The following is a 27,192-nucleotide window of genomic DNA, read 5'->3' as shown; positions in this document are numbered from 1 at the left end:
GTCATACAAAGCAGTTGTAAGCATGGTGCAAGCAGAGCTTGCTTACCTCTTCTAGTTTCAGATCCTTCCTGGAAGAGAATATTATCTTTTTAAAAAATTCTACTTGATTCCATTACCAACATCCAAAGACTGTAAATCAAAGACCAAGATTAGGAAGGTTTGCTGTGGAATGGAACAACTTGCTGCAGCCAACTCACCATGGCCAACTCGTACAATAATATCAAATAAATGGTGGAATATATTCATTAAAGAAAGGATGCCAAAGAATGGACCAAATCAAATGTGAATGACAAAATATTTGTTTAATTATTTTAAAATTAGAATTTAGACTAGACTGGAATGGAATGGAATGGAATGGAATGGAATGGAATAGAATAGAATAGAACAGAACAGAACAGAACAGAACAGAACAGAATAGAATAGAATAGAATAGAATAACAGAGTTGGAAGGGACCTTGGAAGTCTTCTAGTCCAACCCCCTGCTCAGGCAGGAAACCCTATACCATTTCAGACAAATTGTTGTTCAATCTCTTCTTTAAAACTTCCAGTGTTGGAGCATTCACTACTTCTGGAGGCAGGTTGTTCTACTGATTAATTGTTCTAACTATCAGGAAATTTCTTCTTAGTTCTTAGATTGCTTCTCTCCTTGATTAGTTTTCATCCAATGCTTTCATCCATTGGAACTACACCAATATGGATTCATGTGCAATAGATATCCAAATATCCAGCAAGAATAGATTTTCCAGATAAGACAATGGTCTGAGATTAGTGTTGCTGCTTATATATTTTTTTCTCATACAACCAAGAAGTCCATGGAAGAAGAAAAGTATAACATCCTAAGTACATATCACATATTTTTTCATGCAATTTGTCTTCAGTCTGGGTGCACAAAGCTAGCACTAAGCCTGAGGACCTTATTTAAGAAATAGGATTAAGAGGTGGCCTAACTTGAACCCCCTTAGCTATTACTTTGCTTTCACCCTATAGATACAGTGGTGCATTCTCTCCTTCGGCATTATTAAGCAAAGGTGCAATTGCAGGTTCACTTCACTTTCACTCAGTATCTGATGAGTCTTTTGTCTTTGTCTAATGCAATACAATAATTTGAACCCGTCCCATATGCTGAGAAAATATCTGGATAAGCTCTAACCTTACTTGGGCACAGAAGCATCAATGCTCACAAGGTTTTGCATGTCATTTTCTTACTACAGTGACAGCAACTCTGTCCTTTGGCATGATGGAGCAAGGGCAGTGAAGGAAAAGAGTTCCTCTGTCTTTAAAATTAAAGTCCCCTTTTATCATCACTTTGGTATAAGAATATATAAGGTGCTTGAAATGTTAGTTTTTTTATTAAGATTTGCACAAAGGCCTTCCACATTTCAAGATCAGCATGGTGTGAGTGTTTGCAGCACATCTTCTCTTACAGTTTCACTGCCACAGAACTTGAATCTGAGGAGTTAAAAAAAGCAGCATTAATGTATATACTTTGATATCACTATTGTAATAGCATGGACTTTAAATATTTTTGTATCACCGACACTCAAGAAATGTAATTAATTCAAAATCACCTTTGAGGCATTTTATATGGTATACGATAAAATAGTATACAATTAGTTTTGTACCTTTGTAAGTAAGAATCAGAAAAAATGCCCATTTTTAATATTCAAAGAAGACATTTGTGGCTACAACTCTGTGCCCATGATGTAGAAGTAAAACTATTTGCTTAAGACGGATTGTAATCGATCAGATTCTTATGCCCACTTTTTTGCTGATTCCCCATCAAATTCTGTCACAGGTCCAAACTCTGTTACAGTCTTTTCACACCCAGGGCACCAAATTCACACAATTCAACAAAAGAATTTTTTTATCAAGATCGACTGTGTTAGGGTCCTGATCAGCAAGACCTAATATAAACTTGACTTTTTCCTCATTGTTTTCAATGGATCTTCTTTACACACAACTTTGTCCAGTCAAATATAAAGGAAATTAGCTATGGGAAACACAGTGAGAAAGGACTTTAAGTATCCAAATTAGGCAAAAGCTGGATCCAATGGCAATAATCAATTCTGCCTGTCTCCTCCTCCTCTTCCGTATCCAGAATGTTAGACTCTCATTCTTCAGTGAGATGAGCCTCATTCCCAAATTGTATACATGCCAGTGGACATCATAGCTGCAGAAAAAGCAGCTTGTAGGGGTAGCCAATGGGTGAAATTGGGGGCAGTGAGAACATAAGCAATGAACAGTGGGAGAGTGTGGGGTTGAGCAGTTAATCCCTAGCAATGATCCTAGAAATCATGAACTCTCCATTCTACCTGAACCTTTTGGGCATCCAACTTTTCCTTGAAAAAGAGAAGGAATTTCACAAGAACTGAATTGAGCTGGATAACACCTTATGCATCCCTACCCAGATACATACAGCTTATTACAAGATGATAAGAAATCTGCTAAATCAGGCTAAGGGCCAACCTACTTTAACATTCTCTTCAACTCTGTGGTCAAATAGATGCATTTGTGACAGTATCCACTGAGACATGGCTGTCTTTCCCACCCACCCCCCCAGTTCTTGCATAGAATCAGCAAGAATATGCTGCTTATTATATAGGAATTGTGCAATAATCAAACCTCATAGTTACTGATCACCCTCCTCTCAACAAGAATTTTCTTTTAAAACCAGGGTAAATTAGTGTCCATCATGATAGCTGAGAGTTTCAACTATATCCTACTAAAATAGCTTTAGAATAATTTGCTATGTATAAAAAACATACAAGCTATCATGTAAAATTGTAAGGCCCACATATGTAGAACCTAAATAATTTTGAAAGTTTAATTTGTAATTAGTAAGTATGTTTTTTATTACTTGTTCTTGAACTAGTGAGGGTATACATACATATTTCCAGTTTCTCCATCTTGTACTGTAATCTTTGAGGCTCCCAGTCGGGGCAAAGTTGGGTTTATGAACAGGTTGTTCCAAAGAAATTTAACCTTAGTAATGGTTTCAACTTTAAGTTCCACATCTATTGGCTTGGTATGAATCTCACCAGGTCTGAGCTTCCCCCTTAAAAACAAAACAACATAAAACAGATAAAGTCATTTCGTTATTTTTTTGTACTTATACATACATGCGTCTATTTTTTTCCAGTCTGCACCCGGATCTTTGCTGCTCCCAGTTTGGGAAAAATTGAGTTAATGTTATCATTATCCTATTTTTTTTAATGTAAGTTATTTTTGAGACATCAATTTCTAAATCCATAAAACTGATTTTTTGTAGTGTCTTGTTTTAGCATAACCCTCCAAATTGAAAAATAAATTAAGCAATATTCATCAGTATTAATATTATAAGCTTTGTATCAGAGATGTTTACTTTAACCAAGACCTTTTCTTGGTTGACCTAACTTCTGTGAAGTTTACTAAAAAGAAAATTGGAAAAAAGATTACACATGCAAGAATACAGGACTCAGAAATTTATTTAGTAGTATATTTGCATATGAATATACTGCAGTAATTTTTTCCCCTTGATAAGTTGCAAGAGTCAGATTAAATGCAATCTAAATGAAATAATTACCTGTCATAACCATTTAATATATCCCGGCTAGTAAAACTACTTTCTGGTACTATAACATGTTATTGGCTAAGCTAAATATTAGTCAAGTAGCAAGTGACATATTTGTCTAATTATAATACAGCTTGTAATTCAAACAGTCACAGCAAATGACAAGTGGAAACTTAACATTATAATAATTTGGAAAGTGTAATTTTAAAAATCCTTTGGAGAAAAACGGCAGTCATAAACACAAAGATACTAAAATGAAAATGTAACGTGCTTAAAATAATTTTTGAGATAAATCCTCAAATAAATGCCTTTCAGATGAATTGAATTACAGTTCCTGGGATTTCCTGGGAATACCAGAAATTATGGAAGCTGTAATCTCAACCTGTTGAAGGGACATCTTATGGCAGGGACTCTTATAAGAGGTCTACATATCATTTTAAAATTAAATAAATGAAATCCAGAACAAATTTGACATGCACAGTTCTATATAATACCTGGATAAATCAGAATCCAGATTCTATTTTTATCTGACAAGATGGAGAATCAAATTCTAACTCTTGATTCCAATATCTTTTCTTGTTATCTTTGAGAGATGCTTCTAATTAAAAAAAATTGTCATATGTCGCCTCTTGGTCTTAATATTAAGAACATGTATTGTTCCCAGGGTTTTTATAATTTAGAATCAGGTGAGTAATGCCAGGTTTTAGAAGTTTTTAAATTTCATTGCTACTCTTGAAATGGTTGTAATTACTTTCATTTTATACGTGTTTGTGAATGAAATAAATATTGGAATTTTTTTTAAAGAACAAGCACTAGATTAATACAGGAAAATCATCAATAGACAGTAAGTGAAAATATTGTCTGAAAGCATTTTACAGGAAGTTCTCAACTTACAACAGTTTGTTTAGGGACCAAAGACACTGAAAAAAGTGACTTATGACCAGTTTTCACACGACTGTTGTAGCATCCCCATAGTCATGTGATCAAAATTTAGACACTTGGCAATTGACTCATATTTACGACGGTTGCAGCGTCCCGGGGTCACTGATCCCCATTTGCAACCTTGTGATAAGCAAAGTCAATGGCGAAGCCAGACTCAGCATCACTTTGACTAATTTAACAACTGCAGTGATTCACTTAACAACTGTGGCAAGAAAAGTTGTAAAATGGGACAAACTCATGTAATAAACGTTTCACTTAGCGACAGAAATTTTGGCACTCAATTCTTGTTGTAAGTCAAGGACTACCTGTACATTATACTACAGGTGGTCCTCAATTAGTGACTGCCTCATTTAGCAGCCATTCACAGTTATGATAGTGATGAAAAGGTAGTTTTATGCTCAATCCTTGCATTTACAATATTCATAGGTCTCTAAGGCAAAGAAAAGCTGAAGTAAGATCTCAAGGACAATCACTGTTTCACTTAGAGACCACTTTGCTTAACGACCAAGTTGCCAGTCCCAATTATGATCACTAAATGAAGACTACCTGTATCTATAGTGGAAATATAGTTTAGGATTATTTATTGTTTTTGTCAGTTTTCTTCATTAGAGAAGTAAATGTATTCAGTCAGGATATTATTACAGCAGAAAATTCAGTGTACTCTTTAGCAACACTAGCTGCAGTTTTATTCTATTTTATTTAATTTGTTAAACCTTATTTCTTCTTTCAATATAGCAAAATTATTGACTGAGTACTCATTGGTATTGGAAAAATAAAATGATTCTGGTTATATGAAATAGTATATCAAATTGAATTATCCAGATGGCAAAATCTGAATGTAAAATCTAAAGATATACCTAACAGTAAAATGTCAGAAAAATCATGAATAAATCCTGACATCATATATGCACAAAAGGCCCACATTTCATTTTTGTTGTGCTACTATGCTTGCTAAATGTGGTTCGCTTTTTTTTTTTTGCAAAAGGTTGGATTATATACTGAAACTAAATCTGAGAAGTAAATAAAGTACCCTCCAAAGAATTCGTGAAAATAGGAAACTATTTTTAAATATTCTATCATGTTAAAACAATACATGTATATTGTTATTTATCTTATTTTTAAAATAAATATTTTAGATACACCTTTGAGATGAAGAAAAGCAGGAAAGTAAAAATAACAAGTAAAAAATTCTACTTTTAAATGTGATATTTATCAAAACTTACCTGAAAATTTCATATTGCTTTGTGTTCCCTCCGCTACCATACAGGGCAATATTTATATATCCCCAGATGCTGCTTCTTCCAGACAGAGTGACTGATGATTTGTACCTCCAACCTAGACACCGCCATTAATGAGAATTTAGTTTTGGTCAGGCAAGTTTCTATTGCTAGTAAAATTGACTGTTTATAATAAACTCACAAAATGAGCTTCACTTTGAAGACCCAAAATATCAATTAGCTTTAGTCAGGAAGGAATACCCTATTTTATTATTCCTGTGCAACAAAAATAGTGTTCCAGAGTCCATGTATTTTATTACATATCCAAAATGTATGAAATCTGCTCATAATCTGGATTGCTCACAAATAGTGTCACAAAATAGCTTAAATGTAGTGTGGAGGTAGAGAGGCTGCAATATAATAGCAGGCATCATACAGTATCATATCCTCCTTGCCATCATCTTTTCAGTTTCAGATAGTGTCATTACAAAACCTGCTCTAAGTAAAAATGTAGATAACTGAAGATTAAAATCAGACCCCCCCCCTATGTTGTTCCATGAGGCTGATAAGTTTTTGCTCAGCCTTGTGGGCTCTTATGAAGTTAGAAGCCAGGCTGCTGAGCACTGTTTGCATTCATCTTTTAAGTGAACTTTATGCTTCCCTAATCATGTATTATTTGGCTTCATGCATCTGTAAGAGGCATAGAGCTTCCCCCCCAATTCTACCTACTATAATATTGGCATAGGCAGATATTCAAACAGACATTTGTCTGAAATGGTACAGGGTTTCCTGCCTGAGCAGGGGGTTGGACTAGATGACCTCCAATGTTCCTTCCAAATTATTTATTTATTTATTTATTTATTTATTATTAACAACAACAACAACTGCTTCTTACAGATGCATCTTACAGCTTAACTGATGTTTAGTGATCTAATTTCCAGAAAAAAAACATAATGTGATTAACTTTCATTCCTTTTAGGGGAGAGCTATTGTTAGACATTCATCTTTTCTCTCAAGAACAGGAGTGGTCACCCATATTCTCTCTGGGTGTGTCTCTGTCCCTCTCTCTCTCTTGCCTCTCTGTTTCTACATCTACCTCTTACCATACTTCTCCTTATTACAACCCAAACTAATCTTGGTTAATCATCTGGGAGGTAATTGGGTTTTCTCCTCTCACAGTGGTGAAGGTACTTGTGTCCGTTGGTGCATATATATACCCAAGTATATGCAGATATGAATACACACACTTGCAAGAAGACAAACATCAATCGCCCCCAATTCTCAGTCCCACACTTACGAGAAAAATCTTTGGCATCTCCAGTATTCAAATAAAGCTTAGTAAATTGAGAAGTGATTTTGTCTTTAAATTGATCTGCATAATGACCCATAGGAGGACATCCACCTGTTGGACACGGGAAACAGCTGCCCTAATAAAAAACATATAGACAGAAAAATATTCAGTCCTGTTCATTTCCTTTACATTTGTTGTACTAGTGGAAAATGACTGCTAATTATGCTGTCTTTTCCTTTCCCTGTCCTTTGAATTACTGAATAGTAATTTTCCTTGTTCAAGACAATACATTTTATGCCATGCTAAAAGGTAAAGGTTCCCCCGCACATGCATGCTAGTCGTTTCCGACTCTAGGGGCCGGTGCTCATCTCCGTTTCAAAGCCGAAGAGCCAGCGCTTGTCCAAGGACGTCTCCGTGGTCATGTGGCGGGCATGACTGGACGCCAAAGGCGCACGGAACGCTGTTACCTTCCCACCGGAGTGGTCCCTATTTTTCTACTTGCATTTTTACGTGCTTTCGAACTGCTAGGTTGGCAGAAGCTGGGACAAGTAACAGGAGCTCTGCTATGCGGCACTTGGGATTCGACCCGCCAAACTGCCGACCTTCTGATCAACAAGCTCAGCGTCCTAACCCACTGAGCCACTGCGTTCCTATGCCATGCTACAAGGGATATATATTTGTATATTTATTTTTAAAAAAACATAGTCAGAAGAACATTAAGCACACTCCTTTCCACACTCCTTACAAAATTATAAGTGTATCCTGAAAGTTCAAAATTCAGCATAATTTTCAAAAATAGTGCCCCAAATGTTTGGTGATTATTGAAGAACTATCTACAGTTCTTATTAACTTGCCCCTGTACATTCTATTTCTAGCTTGATGATTTTTCAATTAATTCATTCTGGGACTAAGAATGGAAAGATCTGGATGCAAAGGGAATGGAACTTAACATTTTCTTGTTCTTAGCAACTTCTCAAAGAAGATGAATTTTTCCTAGGCTCATGTGGTGACAAAGCAATTTGATTTGAGGGGATACTGATAGATCAATGTGCATATTCTCCCCATACCCCAAATCATATTTCCATTCTCAGAATCCACATTTCTGCATAACTTCAAAAATAAGCATATTAATGTTTATATAATTCGATCATACACATCTGAGGCTCAAGTCTGCATACTGGCACCTCTGGTCATTCATTCTGCCAGATAACTGATTGTTTTAGACAGTTTGCCATGCATCCAATTGGACAACCCATAAATTGTGCCTTAACTGCCAAATAAAGACTAAACATGCAATTTTACATTTCTGTTGAAAGCAGGTGCAAATTGCAGTTGGTCATTTTGACCATAATTGTAAATTACATTTTGCTGAAAAAAGAGAAAGTCACTAATTAAGCAATACCCATAAGGACTAGAGAAGGGCAAAGCAGTGGAGATATCATGTGAACAGAAGCTGTTGTAAACTAATAGTCCCTTGATTTTTTTTCTCTCTCTCTTGCATGCTGTGACAAAAAGGTCAAAACACTACATTCTTCTGTTAATATTTCGGGGTGATGCAAATGACATACTGTTTCGAATACGTTGTATGCTGCACAAGGATAACCCAAAAATCCATCTGGAAAAATAATGCTATCTGAATAATACTTATAGCTTCGTAGATGGTTACAGGCCACAAAGTCACGGGTTCCTGTGAAACAGAAAGTGCTATTTAGATATTATTCATTTTAACTCTTCCTATCAAGTGCTTTGAAGAAGATTGAATTAACACTTACCTCCTTAATTCTGGAGCAAGGCCATTCTCTCAACTTTTTTCATCAGTTTATTCCCTTTGCCAAATGTTGAAACATTTCTTAAAAACCTTTCCTTGAGAGGTTGGACATGTATAATACTTTGGTTGGGAGAAGTGCAGGCAAAAGATCAGTAGCAGTTACTAAAAGCGGTGGTTTAAATAAGAAGCATTCTTGAAATTGATATTTAATGAATTAAAGGAAGTAGCTTGAGTGAAGTAGCCCCGTGTTGAATGTATTAAATTATCCTTTTAGTAGTACCCTGTTTTAGTAGTAATAGCAGTTATAGTGAACAATTAATCGCATCTAAATATTAGACTTCTGGAGCTATCTAAATTTTTAGACTTCTAAAAATTTTAGAAATTTTTCATTTTTCTTAATATGTTGTCCAATCCAGTACATATGACTTAATAATTAAAATAGTTTTATCTTAACAAAAGAAATATTTGTTGACAATTCTGCACCTACTTACTGTTCTTGATTGACCAGAACAGTCATTATTTGGGAGGGACGTTGTGTCTGAAAAATGCTTCAGGAAATCTTGGTTTTTCAGTACTTACGAACAACAGGTGAGGATAAGCAATATAGACCAGGGCTTTTCAACCTTTTCACCCATTGTACCACTTTTAGGATATGGCAACATCTGAGTATCACCAGTTGCCTAGCAAAGTGTCAAAAACTTGATGACCAAAAAAAAAAGGAAAAAAGTGATGAAGTACAGGCAGTCCTCGACTTACAACAGTTCACTTACTGACTGTTCAAAGTTACAACGGCACTGAAAAAAGTGCCCCCCAAGCCACAGCCGAGCAAGACACCTTCCTGTCCGTCCGGCGGCGCTCTTCCTCCTGTCCGAGGTTTTCATTCTTGTGAGCATTTCTGTTGAGGATTGGCAGCAGGGGTGTGTGGGGGGTGTTTGGTTTTTATTCCCCCCCATCTGCTGGGTGGTTGCAGCAGGTTTTGGTCGCTTCATGTGACCCTGGGGCACTGTGACCGTCATAAATATGAATCAGTTGCCAAGCATCAGAATGTAAATCACAAGACCCTGGAGATGCTGCAACATTCCAGCTGATCGGCGCTTCTGGGCTCAGCAGAAGCGCCAGGATCAGCGCCGAGCTCCACTGAGCCCTGATAGCCCTGCAGCTCCAGCCATCTCTCGCTCAGGCTTATGCAGTGCTGCCACCGGTTCAGCTCATTCCCCTCCCCCGCTACCAATTTTCTAGGACGGCCGCGTACCACCTGCCAGGTGCCAATGTACCACAGGGGGTACCCATACCACTGGTTGAAAAGCCCTGATATAGACAACAGACTGGCACATGGGTTGGGTTATCCCTGAGAATAAAGCATATTGCAGGAGGCTCCCCAATTAGCTAGGTGTGATGTCTCCATGAACTTTCTTATCACCTGATAAAGAAGTTGTCAGCAAGACAGTGGGGGAAGAGCTGTCAAAGTGTAAATCTGAAATTGTTACCACAGGGTGCTAGAAGCTATAGTGGACTCTGAGATTTAAGAGAAATTAAATGTTTCATTTAAGGACTTTTCTTATAATGAACAGTATTTTATTGTCAAAATCGTATTCTTGCATTTGCTCCAATAGAATTATAGTAGAAGAAAAATTAAGAAAATTTGTTTGTTTCTCATATTTGGCTAAGTGCAGAGATTTGTAACAACACATGGAAAAGGAAACACAGAATGTCTTTTGTGAAATGTATGCTCTGAATTCCATGGCTGGATTCATAATGTAAGGTGGCATATAGGAACTAGGCTGAACGTGGAAATGCAACAGACTTTAAAAACTTTTTAGTGCTCAAGAGTTTTGAGTCCAGTCTGCCTAAACAACTGATTGCCAGAAGAGTTGAGACAGAACAATTTCTTTCAGGGAGTTTGGTGCTGTTAATAAGAGTGCCAACAAATTGGTGGACAACACCAAATATCTAAGAAATATACATGAACATTTCAAAATCCAGTTATGGAATTCCACTGCAGCGCTTAGCCTTGGGAGTGGGCTATGTTAATTATTGCATTCAACAACCCACAATACTGGTTTTGTGAGAGCGAGTCATTTAGGAATGGTAAATGTAGGTTGTGGGGATTGTACAACAACCAAAAAAGGTCTTTATTTCAGAACCAAATAAACTATACATTTGTTACTTAGTGATAGGTTAGCTAACTACAAAGCTTTCTTCTGGTTTGAAAAACTGTTTAGTAATTGCAAGTTGTTTCACAGCAATGTATTTATTAGCTCTATTTTATTGTACTTCATCAGTAACTGGATTTTTTTGGGAGGCTTACAAATAAATGAAAAATATTAATCACAAAGCACAGTTGGAGCATATCTAGTTCAAGCTATGCTGTTTATTGTTTGCTGGAATCAATCTTGAGTGCATCTATTATCCTTTCAAGCCTTTAGCACATTAGAATTATTAACAATCTGACAAGGTGCATAACATTTTCCAGGATATAAAACTGGCTTCAGAAAACCTTGACCTAGTCGTTTCATGATGAGATTAAGCAACTTGTTCCAAAATAGAAAGGGGATGCTTTGAAAGTTTTGTTTTCTAGTTTAAAAGATAGATTAAACCATTTCTATTTATATGTAGGGTTTTAGTAAAAGTGGGATAAACATATAGTGATGTTTAAATAAGAGGAATATTTAAATAAGAGGTAGAAGGCAGACTGGCTTCATAGCTATTACTTATTTTATTTTTATTTAAATTTTTATCCTATCTTTAATTTTTTAATTTTTCCCCCGAACATACTAAATCTCCTTCTTCCTCCATTTTTTCCTCAGAACAACAACCCTGTGAGTTGAATTGGGCTGAGAGAGATTGAGTGGCCGAAAGCTACCCAGCTGGCTTTCATACCTAAGGCAGGACTAGAACTCACACTCTCCTGGTTTCTAGGACTTTATAGTTTAAGCTGAGAATTAAGATTTGATGACAATAGCAAATTCTGAAATGAAACTGTACAATTTAGCATGTTAATGATGAAGACAAATACATAAATATGTAAACAAATATTAATTAAATTAATTTTTGTATATCTGTATATAGGCTGAGAATTTTGTTATGTTAGCAGTTTCAGATGCAACATTTCTCTGCAGAGATTTTTTTTGAAAAATCATTATTTTCATAAATGCATGTCAACATGTTAATTTGGAATGAAATATATTTCCTGTGAAAAAGATGCAAACAAAGACTACAACAGAATTGCGAAGGTTCCTGTCCCTTGGCTTTCCATAGACATTACAGCCCCATAGGAGGCAATGCCAAAACCTCTCACTGAAGCAAAAGTTTCATTTAACATCTTGCTCCATTGCTCTATCTGAATGAACTTGAGAAGAAAAAAAAACATTTTTCTATAAACTGTATTATTTATTTATTTATTTATTTTATTGCATTTATATACCGCCCTTTCCCTGAGGACTCAGGGCGGTTTACAGGGAGTTAAAAATCCAACATACAAAAGTTAAGAACCAAATTAAAAAATATTAAATTGACCCTGTATTCAATTAAAAAGAACCCCAATTAAAAATTCCTCCTCAGTCTGGGCCCGAGAGCTCGAAGAGCCAGGTCTTCAGGCCCCGGCGGAATGATCGGAGGTCGGGGGCAGTTCTCAGCTCCACCAGCAGCTGGTTCCAGAGGGCAGGCGCTCCCACCGAGAAGGCCCTATCCCTGGGTGTCACCCGCCGGCAATCTCTTACCGGCGGAACCCTGAGCAGACCCTCCCTGTGGGAGCGCACTGGGCGAAGGGCGTTTGATGCCGGCAGCAGGTGTTCCCTCAAATACCCCGGACCCAGGCCATGTAGGGCTTTATAGGTAATAACCAGCACCTTGAATTTCACCCGGAAATTAGAAGGTAACTGGCATAAAAAATAAAAGCCAGTTATCCCAGAAATCTAAAAAAATCTCATTATATATTTAATTTTCTCGTTCTATTGGAATTTCCATGGAGGAAAGTTAAAGATTGATTCATTATTAAGATCAATGGTTGAGAATGTATCTTAAGTATATCCAAAGTATTTTGATGGGACAGCAGGGTGTCAAGGGGGTGGGGTCCAAATCGGGGCATCTAACAGATAGTCTTTGACCTTGCCTTCTGTTCCAGCAGACTATTCAGTCTGTGACGTGGGTACCACTAAGTTGCAGTACAGTTGATTTCATACCAAAAGATATGGGTGACCTTTCAATTCATTGAGAAGGCACCAAGTCTTTATAGCAATAGAGGGCCATTTTCTGATGTGAGCCCACTGGGCAAAATATCTAGCTGTCATGACTGAGGGCTGTTGTCAATCTATCCTTGATGAAGTCAATTTTTAAACTGTTGCCCATCGCCATTTTTTGTAGGTAGTGTAAAAAAATATGACACATAGAACTTTGTCGTGAGTTTACTTGTATTTGGCACAAGTGGTCTTTCGAAATTACTCATCACATTTATGGCTTAAATAATTGTAGGGGTTAGCTTTTTTCATGGTTGTTTTTTTTCAGGAGAGAGTTTCCCATCATGGGATTTTTCCCGTACAGAAGCTGCAAACTGCTGGAGAAATTATTGTACAAAAAAAGAACATAAAACTCACTGGCGATCTGGCAACAAAGAAAGCACACCTTTTATGAGAATTTCTCTAAAAATCACCTGAGAAAGAACACAAGCAAAATCCATTTCTGATCAGCTGCAGAGACCAATACTATGCAGTTGTTGTCTCTAGGCAACATATACTTTCTAAAAAATGTTATAATGCTTTTGAGTGTGTATCTGTTGTATGTTTTGCATCAATCTCTTCCTCCCCTTCTCCCTCACTCCTGCGTTTTCTGAATAGAAAGCTCTGAACTAAAGAAAGTAGTGATGTTTCTTTCTTAAGTGATGCTTCTTTCTTATGTTTATTACACCTTTTCTACTTGTGTATTTTATTGTTTTGGAAATGTAGATACCTTGATTCTGCCTCACCATGCTATGGGTAAAAACTGGAACTCTCCAAATTCCTACAATTGCCATTCTGGCTAGAAATCCTGGTGGCCCCAACACATCCAGAGAGCATCAGCTTGGGACTCTGTTCTAGTGTACTTTACTTTTGATACAATAGAGTGAAATGTGTATTTCTGTACTACAATTGAATACTTCTTTGCAGAGATTACTGTGATACCTACCTTCCCAAATGCCATCAATATCCACTATTTGTGAAAGAGGATTTTTCTTACATCCTGGCATGTGTTCACCTCCGTTTGGATAAAAATCAAGATGTCCAACTGCTTGACTCATCCCAAACCCTGAAAATTCATAATAAAAAAATAAGGTTATGTTTGAATAGGTTTATGCTTGTCTCTTGCATATTATGTACTACTCTGTAGTCAGCTTACCTAGGTTCGGAATGGTTGGTGCTGAATCAGTATGAATCACATCAACAAACTCAGCATCACTTTTGTCCAATCTGATCTCAGGTGGAGTGCCTTGAAAATAAGGTTGAGCAGGGTCTAGTCCTGTAAGGGCATAAATGTTAAATGAATGATTTTAAGAGGAGTTGCTGAAGTTTTCTGGACCAATTATAATGATTTAAGTGAAATATCAGCACGCTCTCGGCAGTACTGACCAATCCTAATTCCTGTCAGTCCCCAGTTATCAAAGAATGCCCCTAGTAGTAGTATTTGAAATCAGCTCAGAATTTCACAAATGCTTGTAGCTAGAAAGTCTTATAGGGCCGATTGGCCATTAAGAGAAACACTAAGGATTTCTCCCATTTCATTTTTATATAATCAATAGGTTTGTATTTTCATGGGCAAATAAAAAAATGCTGTAAGAGAAAATCAATAATGAAAGTTCATTTCTACAAGAGAAAAAACAGTAATTAAGGCAACTTATTTAAAACATTCTAACTTTTTAAATGCAGTTGTTGGCTAAAAGGGAAAACAAAAAAATGTATGGTATGGATAATTATGCTATATAATGTTGCATCCAAAGTGTGTATATTGGAAAATGCGCAGTATAAAAATAAATTCCATTTGAAATAAATGTGCAAATAAATACAAGTTGGAAAGATTCAGAGTAGCCCATATGCATGACACTATATGTAAAAGGCCACACAAATTTCTTTGTGATGATGCTTTATTGTTTGAGAATCAAGAAGATAAATAATTAAAAAACCAAGTAAGACAATGGAAACAGTCTGGTGTCCATTTGGCCTCTCAGATCATTTCTTTCATCTAAGATGGTCATTTTAATTGTATTTAAACCTTCTGCCTTTGTACCATGTATAATAATAGAACACCTCTTTCATTAATTAGCAGCACAACCCATCATACAATTCAGGGTAATACTCTTAAGCGTATAGATGCTATTTCAAAGAAAACAGGGAAAGATATAAAGATATATAGCTATGCACATATTAAATGTAGCTTCATTTTTTACATTCACTTTCTCAATTCAATAAAATCATCTGTGTTGGCTCCTCAGAGCTTAGATTCAGTAATCTTTCATACTAATCATGCTACATTGCATCAACCTACCAGAGATTCTTCCAATTCCTTTTATTCTGCTTCCCAGCTCAGCAGCTGCATGTGCCCCAAGGCTATGGCCAATGAAATGTACCATGGAGGGAGGGTATCCATATTTCTCCTAAAGACAAGAGCAGTTGTCATATACTTTGTTAGCTCTGTAAGTGTATTTCTGTGACTTGCAACTCCAAGTCATAGAGGGCAGTAGTCTCACAAAAGCTGGCTCTAAGATGAAGTGCTTAAACAATTCTTTAGATGCTGAATTTAGCATAGAACCAGCTGGATGATATGTTAGCACAGATAGCTGCTACAGAACCCAAAGTTGTAAAAAATATAGAGTCAGGGGGACAAAGAAGAATTCTAGTTTCATATCTCTGAGGTTCCTATCACTGCACTTAACTTTTTTTTGGACAGAATCTAGATTTTGGAGAAAATGAATAAGTCAATTTTTGATCCATGACTATTTCACATATAGTGTTGTGGGAAGACAGCACCCCCCGCCCCCAGAGAAAGAAGTATTTTGGGGAATATTAAACAGGCAGAATATTATATTTTCCCAAAGGAATAATGAAGAAGATCTTAAAAAGGCAGAAACTTCTCCTCCCCCGCCCCCCTCAGCCAGAAACCCAGGCAGAGGCTAGCTCTGTAGAAATGCATATTGGATAACCCTTTCAGAAAGGCTGGAGCCAGGAAGCTTGATGGGATTAGAACCAACAACTCCTCACCCAAAATAATCCAACATAGGACATAGCCATCAGCCACAGCCTCAGGGAAGCAGGAAATGACTTTTAGGATTAATCCACCACCTTTAGAATACCAGGAGGGCACACTGAACCTCAGCTCAAAGTTCATGCCACAGGAACAACCCCAAACACAAAAGCCCAAGAAGGTATAAAAACCCACCACTCTCTGGTGACCACTACATGTGGTCAGCTTTCCCAGAGTCACATTTCTGGCTGGTTCTGCTCTTCAATAAACTACAACCTTCTTTCTAAAGAAGTCTCCATTTTGTTTATTCCATTTTGTTTATTCCCGTCTGGACCCTGATGAAGATTTTTCTTTCAACAGTGTCATTTGTACGTACTACTCTGGTTCTTTCCAACTTAGATTTAAATTCAGAGCTTGATTAGGAACAGAAATCTAAGACAGGATTCATAGAAAGCTATTAGAATAGGCTATGATCAAACTGATAAAATAATTAATTGTCTTTGTAATTGTCTGTTTTCAGTATGACCAAAATGCAAACTGTTTACCAAATCTCTGCCAAGTCATCATACAGGTAGTTTGAGACCAAAATTCCAAATTAATTTAATTAATTTTATAAGTTGCTTGACTCCATTAAAAGTCTAGAATTACCAGCTTAATTCTCCTCATAGTTATCTGTTTGTAGTATATGAGGCTCTGGCTATGAAGTGCCTTACCAATGGGAATTTGCATAAAGACAGATTTCAATTAGGTCACAGTATTCCTTTTCCCACCTGCTCTTCTTGCAATGTAACTAATATGCAGTTTTGGACAGACCAAGGGATCTGAGATGACTGCCAAAATATTGCCACTCCCACATGTTCACGTATAATACAGATTAGTTGGAGCTGACAATTGCATCCATTTCATTACAGACAATAAATTTCCATTGTAAGCCTAGCTCGCAAAGTGTGTGTGTGTGTGCGGGGAGATACTACCATGACATGTATAGTTTATCTTCCAACCCTATCATGGCCTTACTCGCCCTAGTTATAGATGTCTGAAGAATAATTGAATTTTAACAATTTACAGGTAGTCGTCAACTCCGTAATTCAGTCCAAAATTTCTGTTGCTAAATGAAACATTTGTTAAGTGAGTTTTACCTCATTTTACAACTTTTCTTGCCACAGTTGTTAAGTGCAACAATTAAGTTAGTAACACCATTGTTAAGTGAATCTGGCTTCCCCATTGACTTTGCTTGTCAGAAGGCTGCAAAAGGTGATCACATGACCCTGAGGCACTGCAACCGTCATAGATATCGTGAAAAACGGTCATAAGTCACTTTTTTTCAGTCCCATTGAAACTTTGAATGATAAGTTGAAGACTACCTGTAATTCTGCCCCATGTCAGATAATTCTTAAAATAGTATCAACATTGTTGTTTAGCTGTAGATAGAAACTTATAGTCTTCCATTATTTATAAGGTTGACAACTGTGAATTAATGACTGAAAACTCATTTACCTTAAGGATATTTAGAAAATAAGCCACTTCACTCCCTACCACACGGATGTTGTTAGCTGCCTGGGTATATGCACATCTGGAACCTTTGACCCAATCTATGCAAATGCAGTTCACATCTTCCACTTGAAGCATTCTCTGCAAACAGATTCAAAAAATAAAATTGAGGGAAAAGATGACAATTTTGTCTAGGTCCTATAAACAGCATTCTCAAGACTTTCCCTTCCAGATATTCGGAAATGTAGTTCTAACTCCCCAGTTTTTCCAGATGTCAGTAGATGTACTGCTGATATGCAAGAGAACACTGCCACTTTAAGTGGCAAGTAGGAAAGGGGTGAAGTTTGGACGGGGCCCCTAACCTGTCACCATGAGTTCCTCTGCTCCTTCCACATTTTTCATGCCCCTTTTTACCCTGCCTGTACCTAGTTTTTCTTGCTGTTGCTTGGACAACTCTCTAAAGACTGACCTGGAGGAGGGGGATTTTGACAAGAGCAGCAACCCTGTACGTGAGTCAAATGCAGAATTGGAAGGGCAGCTTCAGGTGACGTGTGCCAAGTAGCAGTATCACATGAATCAAACAGTGAGTCCCTTGGGGCTACTTCAGCTAGGAAAGGTGGGAGTTACAGTCTGATACATAACGGAGAGACATTGGCTTGGAAAAGAATGTCCTGGATGTGCTCCTTTGCCATTTATGGTAGACAGGTACTTTTATTTATTTATTTTATTTTAATCCCATTTATATCCCGCCCTTCTCCAAAGACTCAGGGCGGCTTACAATTTAAAGCACAAATCAATGTGCTTAGCAATAGCCTTCATTCTATGTATATGCCTGCTTATTAGGGCTTTCACACACACCCCAAGCGGCATTATTACAAAGTCAGCTTATTGCCCCCAACAATCTGGGTCCTCATTTTACCTACCTCGGAAGGAGGATGGAAGGCTGAGTCAACCTTGAGCCTGGTGGGATGCGAACCTGCACTAATTGCAGGCAGCTGGTGTTACTTAAGGAGGCATTAGCCCACTGCTCCACCAAGGCTCTAGATAGATATTTGGGCTCTTTATGTCACCATTTTTCATCATTGCATTCCTTTATGTTGATCAGGCAGCTGGAGGACAGGCTACAGATAAAATGGCACTCTCCCATTAACCAAAAGAAAGCATCAAAACTGTAAGTATTAAAAACTGGAAGTTTTTAAGAAGAGACTGCACAGCCATTTGTCTGAAATGGTGTAAGGTTTCCTCCTGAGCAGGGGGTTGGACTAGATGACTTCCAAGGTCCCTTCCAACATTATTATTATTATTATTATTATTATTATTATTATTATTATTATTATTATTATTATTATTACTACTACTACTACTACTACTACTACTACTACTACTATTACTTTCATATACCTCAAACATATTTAGAAAGAAAAACCTATGTGTATAATTTTCGTAAAAACCAGTCCAATGAGGTTTGAACATGCAGAATGGCAAAGCCATAGTAAAAGGATGGCATAGAGCAGGGGTGTCCAACCTTGGCCACTTTAAGATTTGGGGGCTTCCATTCTCAGAATACTGGGAGTTGAAGTCCACAGTCAAAGTTGATTGGACACCTTTGGAATAGAGTGTCCTGAGAAATAGAATGGCTGGCTTCTTGGAACCCTGAACAGAAGCAATTCGCATTGCAAAATTTGGTGGGATCCTCTTGTCATATTGCGTAAGGAAGTCAAGCAACAAGGTGGAGTTTCTCTACCTCTCTACATCTCTACCTTCTTGTGTGAATATTTTGTGAATATTATATTACGTCTTTTTATGAATTAAAGGATCAGAGCAACTTAGCATGATTTCATGGATCTTGGCTGCACTGACCTTTAAACCCTCCAGTCTGATCACTGTGGCAAACTAATTCACCCTCAACTGTAAGTTCTTAGAGGTGGTCCTCATTTAATGGCACTTCTTCAGTGACTATTTGAATTTATGATGGCAATGAACTAGTGGTAGTTAGGATCAGACTTTGTACTTATGGAACTGCCCTTGCTAAGCAGTGCAGGCCACTTTTTTATTATTTATGACTGTATTGCTTAACAATGACGTTTCAGCTCTCAGTAACATAGCTAAATGAAGACTACCTGTATTTTCTTTTCTTTAATTGTTCCAGCAGGCATCTCTATGTCAAAAAGAAGTGATACTTTTAAGAGTTACCTGTCTGGGTGTTAAGAGGTGCCAAAATTAAGGCATAATATAAATGTTTTTATTTTATTGTACCTTGCACATATCTGACAACCACCTTTCTTCTCCCTGGTCAATGAATCCATGGGTGATGAAGCGGATTTTCTTGCTGGCATTGAAGTTGGAGTGCTCAATTGTTTCTGGATGAATTGCACTGATTTCCTGTAAAAATATAAACGTCTACATAAATATTAGGTAGAGCGAGCAAGAGAGCTTTTATTTTTTCTCTCTAAACTTGAGCGTTGTCATAACTGAAACAATTTCCCTTCACTCAAGAGCACCTTGGGAATGTTAATATTTCATACATTAGATAGTTGTATGGATGGAGATTTTTAGGTCTATTATTAATACTACCCATCTTATTCTTGCACAACAAAAGTATTGCAAATATATATGCTGTAGATTAATTTTAGATTTTCTGCAGCAGTAATATATTTTTTCCCCTCAGCTCCACATCAGAGTTGTGGTCTACAAGAGTATTTTCTGGTGTCTCAGACCCTAATTGAATGCATTAATAAATATAATGAGAGTATTATATTTATTTCAGATGCTGTTCCAATAACATTATCAACTATTATTAGTCATCTCATTTTTTTCTAGATGGTATTTTAATATACGGTATATCTTTATTAAAATGTCTACATTTTATAAAGTAAATGCAAAAAGAACCAATTAGTTTTGCCTATAGATATTCCCTATATGGTTTGGTTGTTTGAAATACTCCTTTTATACATACATATATTATAATAATAATAATAATAATAATAATAATAATAATAATAATAATAATAATAATTAATGTACAGTATGTATAAAAGGAGTATTTCAAACAACCAAACCATTTAGGGAATATCTATAGGCAAAATTAATTGGTTCTTTTTGTATTTACTTTATAAAATGTAGACATTTATATATATATATATATATATGTGTGTGTGTGTGTGTGTGTGTGTGAAATGTTAACTATTTAGATTACCTTGCTAGGCCCCAAACATGGGGCAAATCTTTATTTCCTGTTTTCAGCCTATCTTGAAGGCCATCGAACAGGCAGTAGTCACACCGGACTACTAATTAAGGGAGACTGAAATGCATTTCTAACTTATTAGTTTTCATCAGTCAGCCATACCCTTCTGAGATTCGAATTCAATTTTATTTTCCCATTTCTTTCACAAACAAGTCAACAAATATATCGCCATACATACATACACGTAAGTTTGGGTGCTGCTCATCCATTTCCCCTTTCACTGTATCCACCCTCCTTCTCTCTCTTCCCTCTTCTCTACTTTCTTTCTCCTTTTCTCCTTTCTTTCCTACTTCCATCTTCTTCCTCTCCTCTCCTCTTTCCCTCACCACTCCCCTCCCATTCCTCCTCTTTCCCTCCAATCTTCCTACTTCCTTCCCCCTCCTCTACTCTCTTCCCTCTCTTCTCTCCTTTCTTCCCTCCCATTCCTCTTCCGATACAATTCAGGGGTGATGTCCGAGCAGCTCCTCTCCTTGGAGTTTCAATGTCTATATTAGGTATGAAATACTCTAAGGGATGTACATAGTCACACTTATTAATACTATGGAGTCCTTTGTGCTCTGTGAGTTTGGTTGTTTGTGTGCAAACATTTCTTTACCTAACTAGATAACATAATTAGTACTAGTGAGTTTGGGGTTTGCTTCTTGTTTATACACAATAGCTTGCCCTGCCAGGAAACAGGTTCCAATAGCATTTTACTCAAGAACATTGTCTTCTGCTGAATGCAACTATGCTCAGATTGACAAAGAGGCCCTAGCCATCGTTGCTGGAATAAAACAATTCCATGACTATTTATATGGCAGGGATTTCACGGTCTACACTGACCACAAACCTCTGTTGGAACTTTTTACAACAGACAAACAAACCCCCCACATACTATCTCCAAGAATGTTGAGATGGTCTATTTTCCTATCTGCATACAATTTTAAATTAATTCACAAACCGGGCAAGGAAATGGGCCATGCTGATGGCTTCAGCAGACTACCACTGCCACTAATGGATCCAGATCCGGCTCCTGCTGCTAGAATATTGTCCATACAGGACATACCTGAATTTCCATGCTGGGGACATTGCTGCTGAAACTGCCACAGATAAAATACTTAGTAGAGTGTTGTCATGGGTATACACGGGCTGGCTGGAAAAAAGTCCAGGCTCAGAATTTCAAAGCTATTTTGTCAGAAGGCATGAATTATCTGCACATAAAGGATGCATTCTATGGGGAAACAGAGTCATAATTCCCACTTCCTTAAGAGACAGGGTTTTACAATAATTACATGAAGGCCATCCAGGCATTGTCAGAATGAAAGCTTTAGCTAGAAGCTACCTCTGGTGGCCTGGCCTTGATAAGGCCATTGAGGGTCAAGTCCATGGTTGTTATACGTGCCAGCAATCTAGGCCTGAAATGCCACAGGCTCCAGTTCACAGGTGGGAGGAAACGCACACTCCCTGGTCTAGGGTTCACATAGTCCTGCAGAACTACGTTGGGGGAGGTGTTTGATTACTAAACTGGACAGGTTGCATCCAGATGGAGTGGCAGCAGAAGCCTCTCGACCAAAACCCCCGAGGGGGCTGCACATGGGCAATTGGGTTTGGGCCAGGAACTATGGTCATGGGAATCTGTGGGTTCCTGGTCAAATCACCAAGGCATCCAGACCCCTATCTTATGAAGTGGGGATGGAGGGAGGGCGAGTTGTCAGAAGACACATTGATCAGCTCAGGAAACGGTTTCCAGAACGGCCACTAAGCGAGGACTGCATCATAAGTCCCTCCCAAGGTCCTCAGACTTGCGGCCAAGCCAGCCCTCACATGGACTACCAGGACTTTTCCTTCTTCATTGAGGTGGAACCAGAGGGAGAACTGGGGAGCTCTGTAGTGCAACATGGACCCCCTGAAGGAGCAAGCCAACAGAACTTCAGCAACTGCTGTGCCTACTCTGTCGATCAGTCTGACTCTGGGGTGGGCCAACCTAGTGAGGCCAGCCAGAGTGCATCGGATCCCCTTGACTCAGGAGCACAAAGGGACACAAGTCTAACCAGCCCATGGGGTAAGCTGGTAGACCACAAAGTGATGGGAACTCCGAGACGTTCCTCTAGGGCACACAAGCCTCCTTCATATCTTGCAGATTACGTTGTAAAATAAAGAGCTATATATTGTTGTGAAACCTGTTGCCACTAGACTACAGAAACTAGTGTTATGATGTAGCTGTCTAATAGAGCAAATGGTGAAGCCTGTTCATTGAGACGTTGTTTAATCTCATTGTAACCTAGTGTAAATGGTGAAGCCTGTTCATTGAGACGTTTAATCTCATTGTAACTTACATTGTTTTTTATAATTTTTTTATTATTATCACTTTAGTGTATTTGGATAATGAGTCTTGACAATTGTTGAGACTAATTGGTGTTGTCATAGTCTGATCTAAGAGGGGGGCGTGTTATGTACTAGGCTCTTGTGTAACACCACATGGGTTGCTGGAGCAGCTAATGGCTCTCCAGCAACCCAGACTTTTAGTCTCCTGTGCTGCAATTGGCTATCTCCAGTCCGCAATGGTTGTTTCAAACCTATTGGCTGCCACCTAGGGGCTAGACTATATATTGCGGCTAGTTGCAGACAATTCCCCAGTACAGTTGCAGCAAGAAATAAACAATGAGTTATCCTGTACTCAGCTTCACGTCTTCATTCCTGCACCAAAGAACCCGCTATTTAACAGGTTATATATTACTAAACCAAATGTAACCAAGAAAAAGATAAATAAATTTTTATATTATATAGCTTTACTTTTGAATACACATGATCAAGCTGTCTATTTAGCTGGACCTTTCTCTCGCTAAAGCATGGAGAGCACTTGCATATAAAATTGCCAAGAGTCAGACACGACAGAACAGTTAAAATTACTACTATTTCTCTTGCTAAAGTATTATAGCTATGAAGCCAGGAAAATAGGAAGAAAATCTATGAATGCTTTTTTAATTTTCTGATATAACACATGCTGACTTCTTCATCTTGATATTATGGGATGTCTATAATGACACCTTTTAATGTTTTCATCTCACTGAAATGTTGGAAATAAATTATGTAAAGTGGCTTGGGATTCTGTCCATCTGTCCATCAGCACAACAACTTGAACTTAAATTGAACAGAATGGAATCAAATTTAGTATTTTTTTAGTTTATTTATTCATTAAATTTCTATGCCATCCGTATCCCCTACAAGGTGACTCTGTATGGATGAGGTAGCTGGCAAAAACAATACTGAATTGAAAGATTGAATCTGACTGGGGATTGTAGAGAAAATTCTAGAAAAACTTAAGCCAGAGCATTCCCATGGCACAGATAGTTGGGCAGTTGCTTCTCTACTCAGAATATGCATTCCTGTGCACTCTTGAATATATGACTCACAGCAGAGTATAAGTGGTCTGCCCTGTCATTCTCATTGCTCATATACATGAACACAAACAGATACAACCTGAGAGAAAAGCAGAAAAACATTCATACATAGCACTCTACTTCAGTACAAGAAAGAAAGAAAAATAAAGACACTTCCTATGGCCACTGATGATATAGAGACTGGAATAATTCTAGAAGCCTTGTAGTTCTACTCAAAATGCAGTGGTATAGCAGAGTTTTGAGTGCCTTTCAGAAAGTCAATAGAAATGAGGCAGCTTCTCTTCAGGGGGCAAGTCATACCATGGTGAAAGAGTATCATCTGAAAGACCAGGTGCTGCACTCTTTCCTCTTGACTGTTGTGGAAGAGGAATTCTCAGTCTACCTTTTGGACCTGCAGAAATTGGATGTACAGATCTACCTGGTTCAGGTCATCTAGGAGAACACAATCCATAAAGAGTTTTATAAATAATAACCAATAGCTTGCCTTGAACTCAGAAACACATTGGTAACTAACATAGCTGAACCCAAAATTGACCTTATTGTACTCTTTAGATATTGAACAACCAGCAAGGTAACATCTAGCTTAGCTGCAACTTATGAATTCCTTCAAAGGCAGCCCCACGTAGAGCAAACAGCAGAGCTCTAGGCAGATGTGACTGTATTTTTGAAAGTGTACTTTCAAAACATGGAACCCATCACTATTAAAGAACTTCCGGTATGGGTTTAGCAAGCATGGAAAGACAGCAGAAAACATACTCTTTAAGTGGAAACACAGTGTAATCCAGATGTACTGTACACACCTTAATTGCCAATATGTTTTCATTTTTTGTTTATAAACTGTATATATTAAAAAGAATAGAAATATCTAATGAATATACATATATGCTTTGGGGACAGAAGTCTGTCCCCCCCATCTTTTAAGAAGTTATATACAAATATTTAGTCATTATTTATGTTGTCATTTCTATTTTTTTGGAAGATGGTTCTTCCAAAATGTTTCAAAATTTAACTGAGGGAAGGTAGATCTTACCTGAAATTTGTCTTGGTTCTTTCTAGTATACATAAGAAAGCGTGTATTTATTTCTTGAGGTGACCAAGGGAGTCGTGCAATGGGCCGTTCCAGTGTTCCAGACCATGGTATTTTATCTGAAAAGCAGCCCAGGCGCTCATAGCAAACTTCTTTGCCTGTTATATGTGGGTCAGATAATTAAGGCATGAGTGACCAAAGCAAAAGTTCATATTCTATCTTCTACAGCAGAGGTTTGAAGGCAATATACAAGCTGTATGGGAAAGAGTTAGTTTCTCAGTTCTCTACAACATCACTTTGATATGTGGATTAATTTTGTTGCATGGAAATCAGTTTTATTTGCAAGAAATAATATAATAATATCTCTTGTAATCTATTTTTGCTAGGTTTTATCTGTTTTTCCCTGTCCATTGATAAGGATGTGGCATGGAAGCATTTCTGGAAATGCATAAACCCTATGAAGGGACTGGAATTTTAGTAATATTTCTACTTAGGACTACAGGAAAGAAAATTTGGAATCCCAAGACCAGTCAGCTTGACATGATGCTTCATAATACAATTCCCTGGTGATGCTACTTCAGCTGATACAAAATATGGATAAACCAACAGCAGTTTGAAGTTGTTACATAAAACAACCAGATCTTACCTCTAACCGCAAGGAACAGTAAAAGCAGAATGGTCCAAAAGGCAAGCATCTAAAATATTGTTTTAAAACAAAGAGGAACCAGAGGAATGGATGTTAAGAACAATTTATATCAATTTTTAACTTACATCTAAGGTAGTTATAGCAAATAATGAAAATATATCAACCGAAGAATTTTACTTGATGAAATAAGATGTGACTTACTGCGTAGCGTTTGCTTGAATTCCGGACAAAGCTTAAACTAAACATGCATGGCCCTTTTATAAAGAGGCATATCCTTGAGGGTTACTCATGAACGTAAACAGATATTTCAGATTAAGGTTATCATAAATACACAAAGCTTACTATCATATAAGTGAAAATGGAAATTAGGTGAGCAAATCATTGAGGTATTTTTTGGTGGTACTTCTAGAGCAAATGCTTAGTTAAAGGTTATTACTGAAGCCTTATTTCCCTATATAATAATTGTAAAGGCAATAAAATTCTTATTATTACATTCCTTGATCACTAAGTACTAAATAATATGTATATGAAAAGCGGGGAAAGAATCCAAATTCATGCTTTCGTAACTCTAATATACATTTAATAATCTAAACAGGAATAGAGCTGGAATATTTTTTTTGGATCTCACCACTTGCCAGTTCTTACTTTCCCATTGAAGGTCATAAAATTTGAAGCAAATATAAAGTGAATATGTTATTCAATGCAATGCTTCTTAACCTTAGCGACTTTAAGATGGGTGAACTTTAGCTCCCAAAATTCATGGTGATTGACTTGTAGTCCACCCATCTTAAAGTTGGAATGGGACAACTCACCCTGGCCATCTTTCCATGGCCAATTGACTGTGGGAAAACTCAGTGCATCCAACTCTCCACGGGACAATGTGCCATGAGATAACTCAAGAGAGAGGCAAGTAGAATTGCAGTTCACCTCTCCCTTGAGGACTTCTAACTTAAGAAGGTTTAAACCTAATGCAAGACAAGGCCTGCTGCAATTCACTTGTCCCCCTCTTGAGTTATCCTGCGCTAAATTGTCCCTCAGAGAGTTATCCCACATGAGCTGGCCAGGCAGGACAAATTGGCCAGGATAAATTGGCTGGCCTGACTAGACAGCAAGTTGTCTTAGCCCAGGGGTGGGGAAGGCTCAGGAATTCTGGGAGTTGAAGTCTAGAAGTTGTAAAAGAGTCAACGTTCTCCACCCCTGTCTTAGGCCCTCTTGAAGTTGCTCAGGTTGAGAAACATTGATTTAATGTATGTTGCTATTGTTACAGTTTCTTTGCTCTGTAAGATGTTCCCTCCAATTGACAGACAACAAGCAACTTCATTTTTACCACTAGAAACCATACTTTGCAACTTCCCTACTTACCTGAAGGGATAAATAGAGTTCAGGCAGGAAATCTTATTACCGTCAATTTCCAGGTTAGTTTTCAT

General features: G+C 37.5%; 1 protein-coding gene across 1 annotated transcript; it reads right to left on the bottom strand.

Annotated features, from left to right (window-relative positions):
• Positions 1-1,385: 1,385 nt before the first annotated feature.
• Positions 1,386-27,192, bottom strand: LOC310640784 (inactive pancreatic lipase-related protein 1-like; the record flags this gene model as incomplete). Its single annotated transcript, XM_083363301.1, has 12 exons — positions 1,386-1,449; positions 2,888-3,055; positions 5,716-5,827; positions 7,007-7,136; positions 8,569-8,687; positions 13,929-14,048; positions 14,139-14,258; positions 15,282-15,390; positions 17,475-17,609; positions 19,725-19,850; positions 25,123-25,277; positions 27,168-27,192. 12 exons carry the CDS (start codon positions 27,190-27,192, stop codon positions 1,386-1,388), a joined length of 1,383 nt encoding a protein of 460 aa, XP_083219427.1.

Source organism: Vipera ursinii, assembly GCF_947247035.1.
Source record: "Vipera ursinii genome assembly, chromosome: 5".
Taxonomy (NCBI): Eukaryota; Metazoa; Chordata; class Lepidosauria; order Squamata; family Viperidae; genus Vipera; species Vipera ursinii.
Note: the sequence above shows the minus strand (reverse complement) of the source record. Positions and strands in the feature narration are given on the sequence as shown.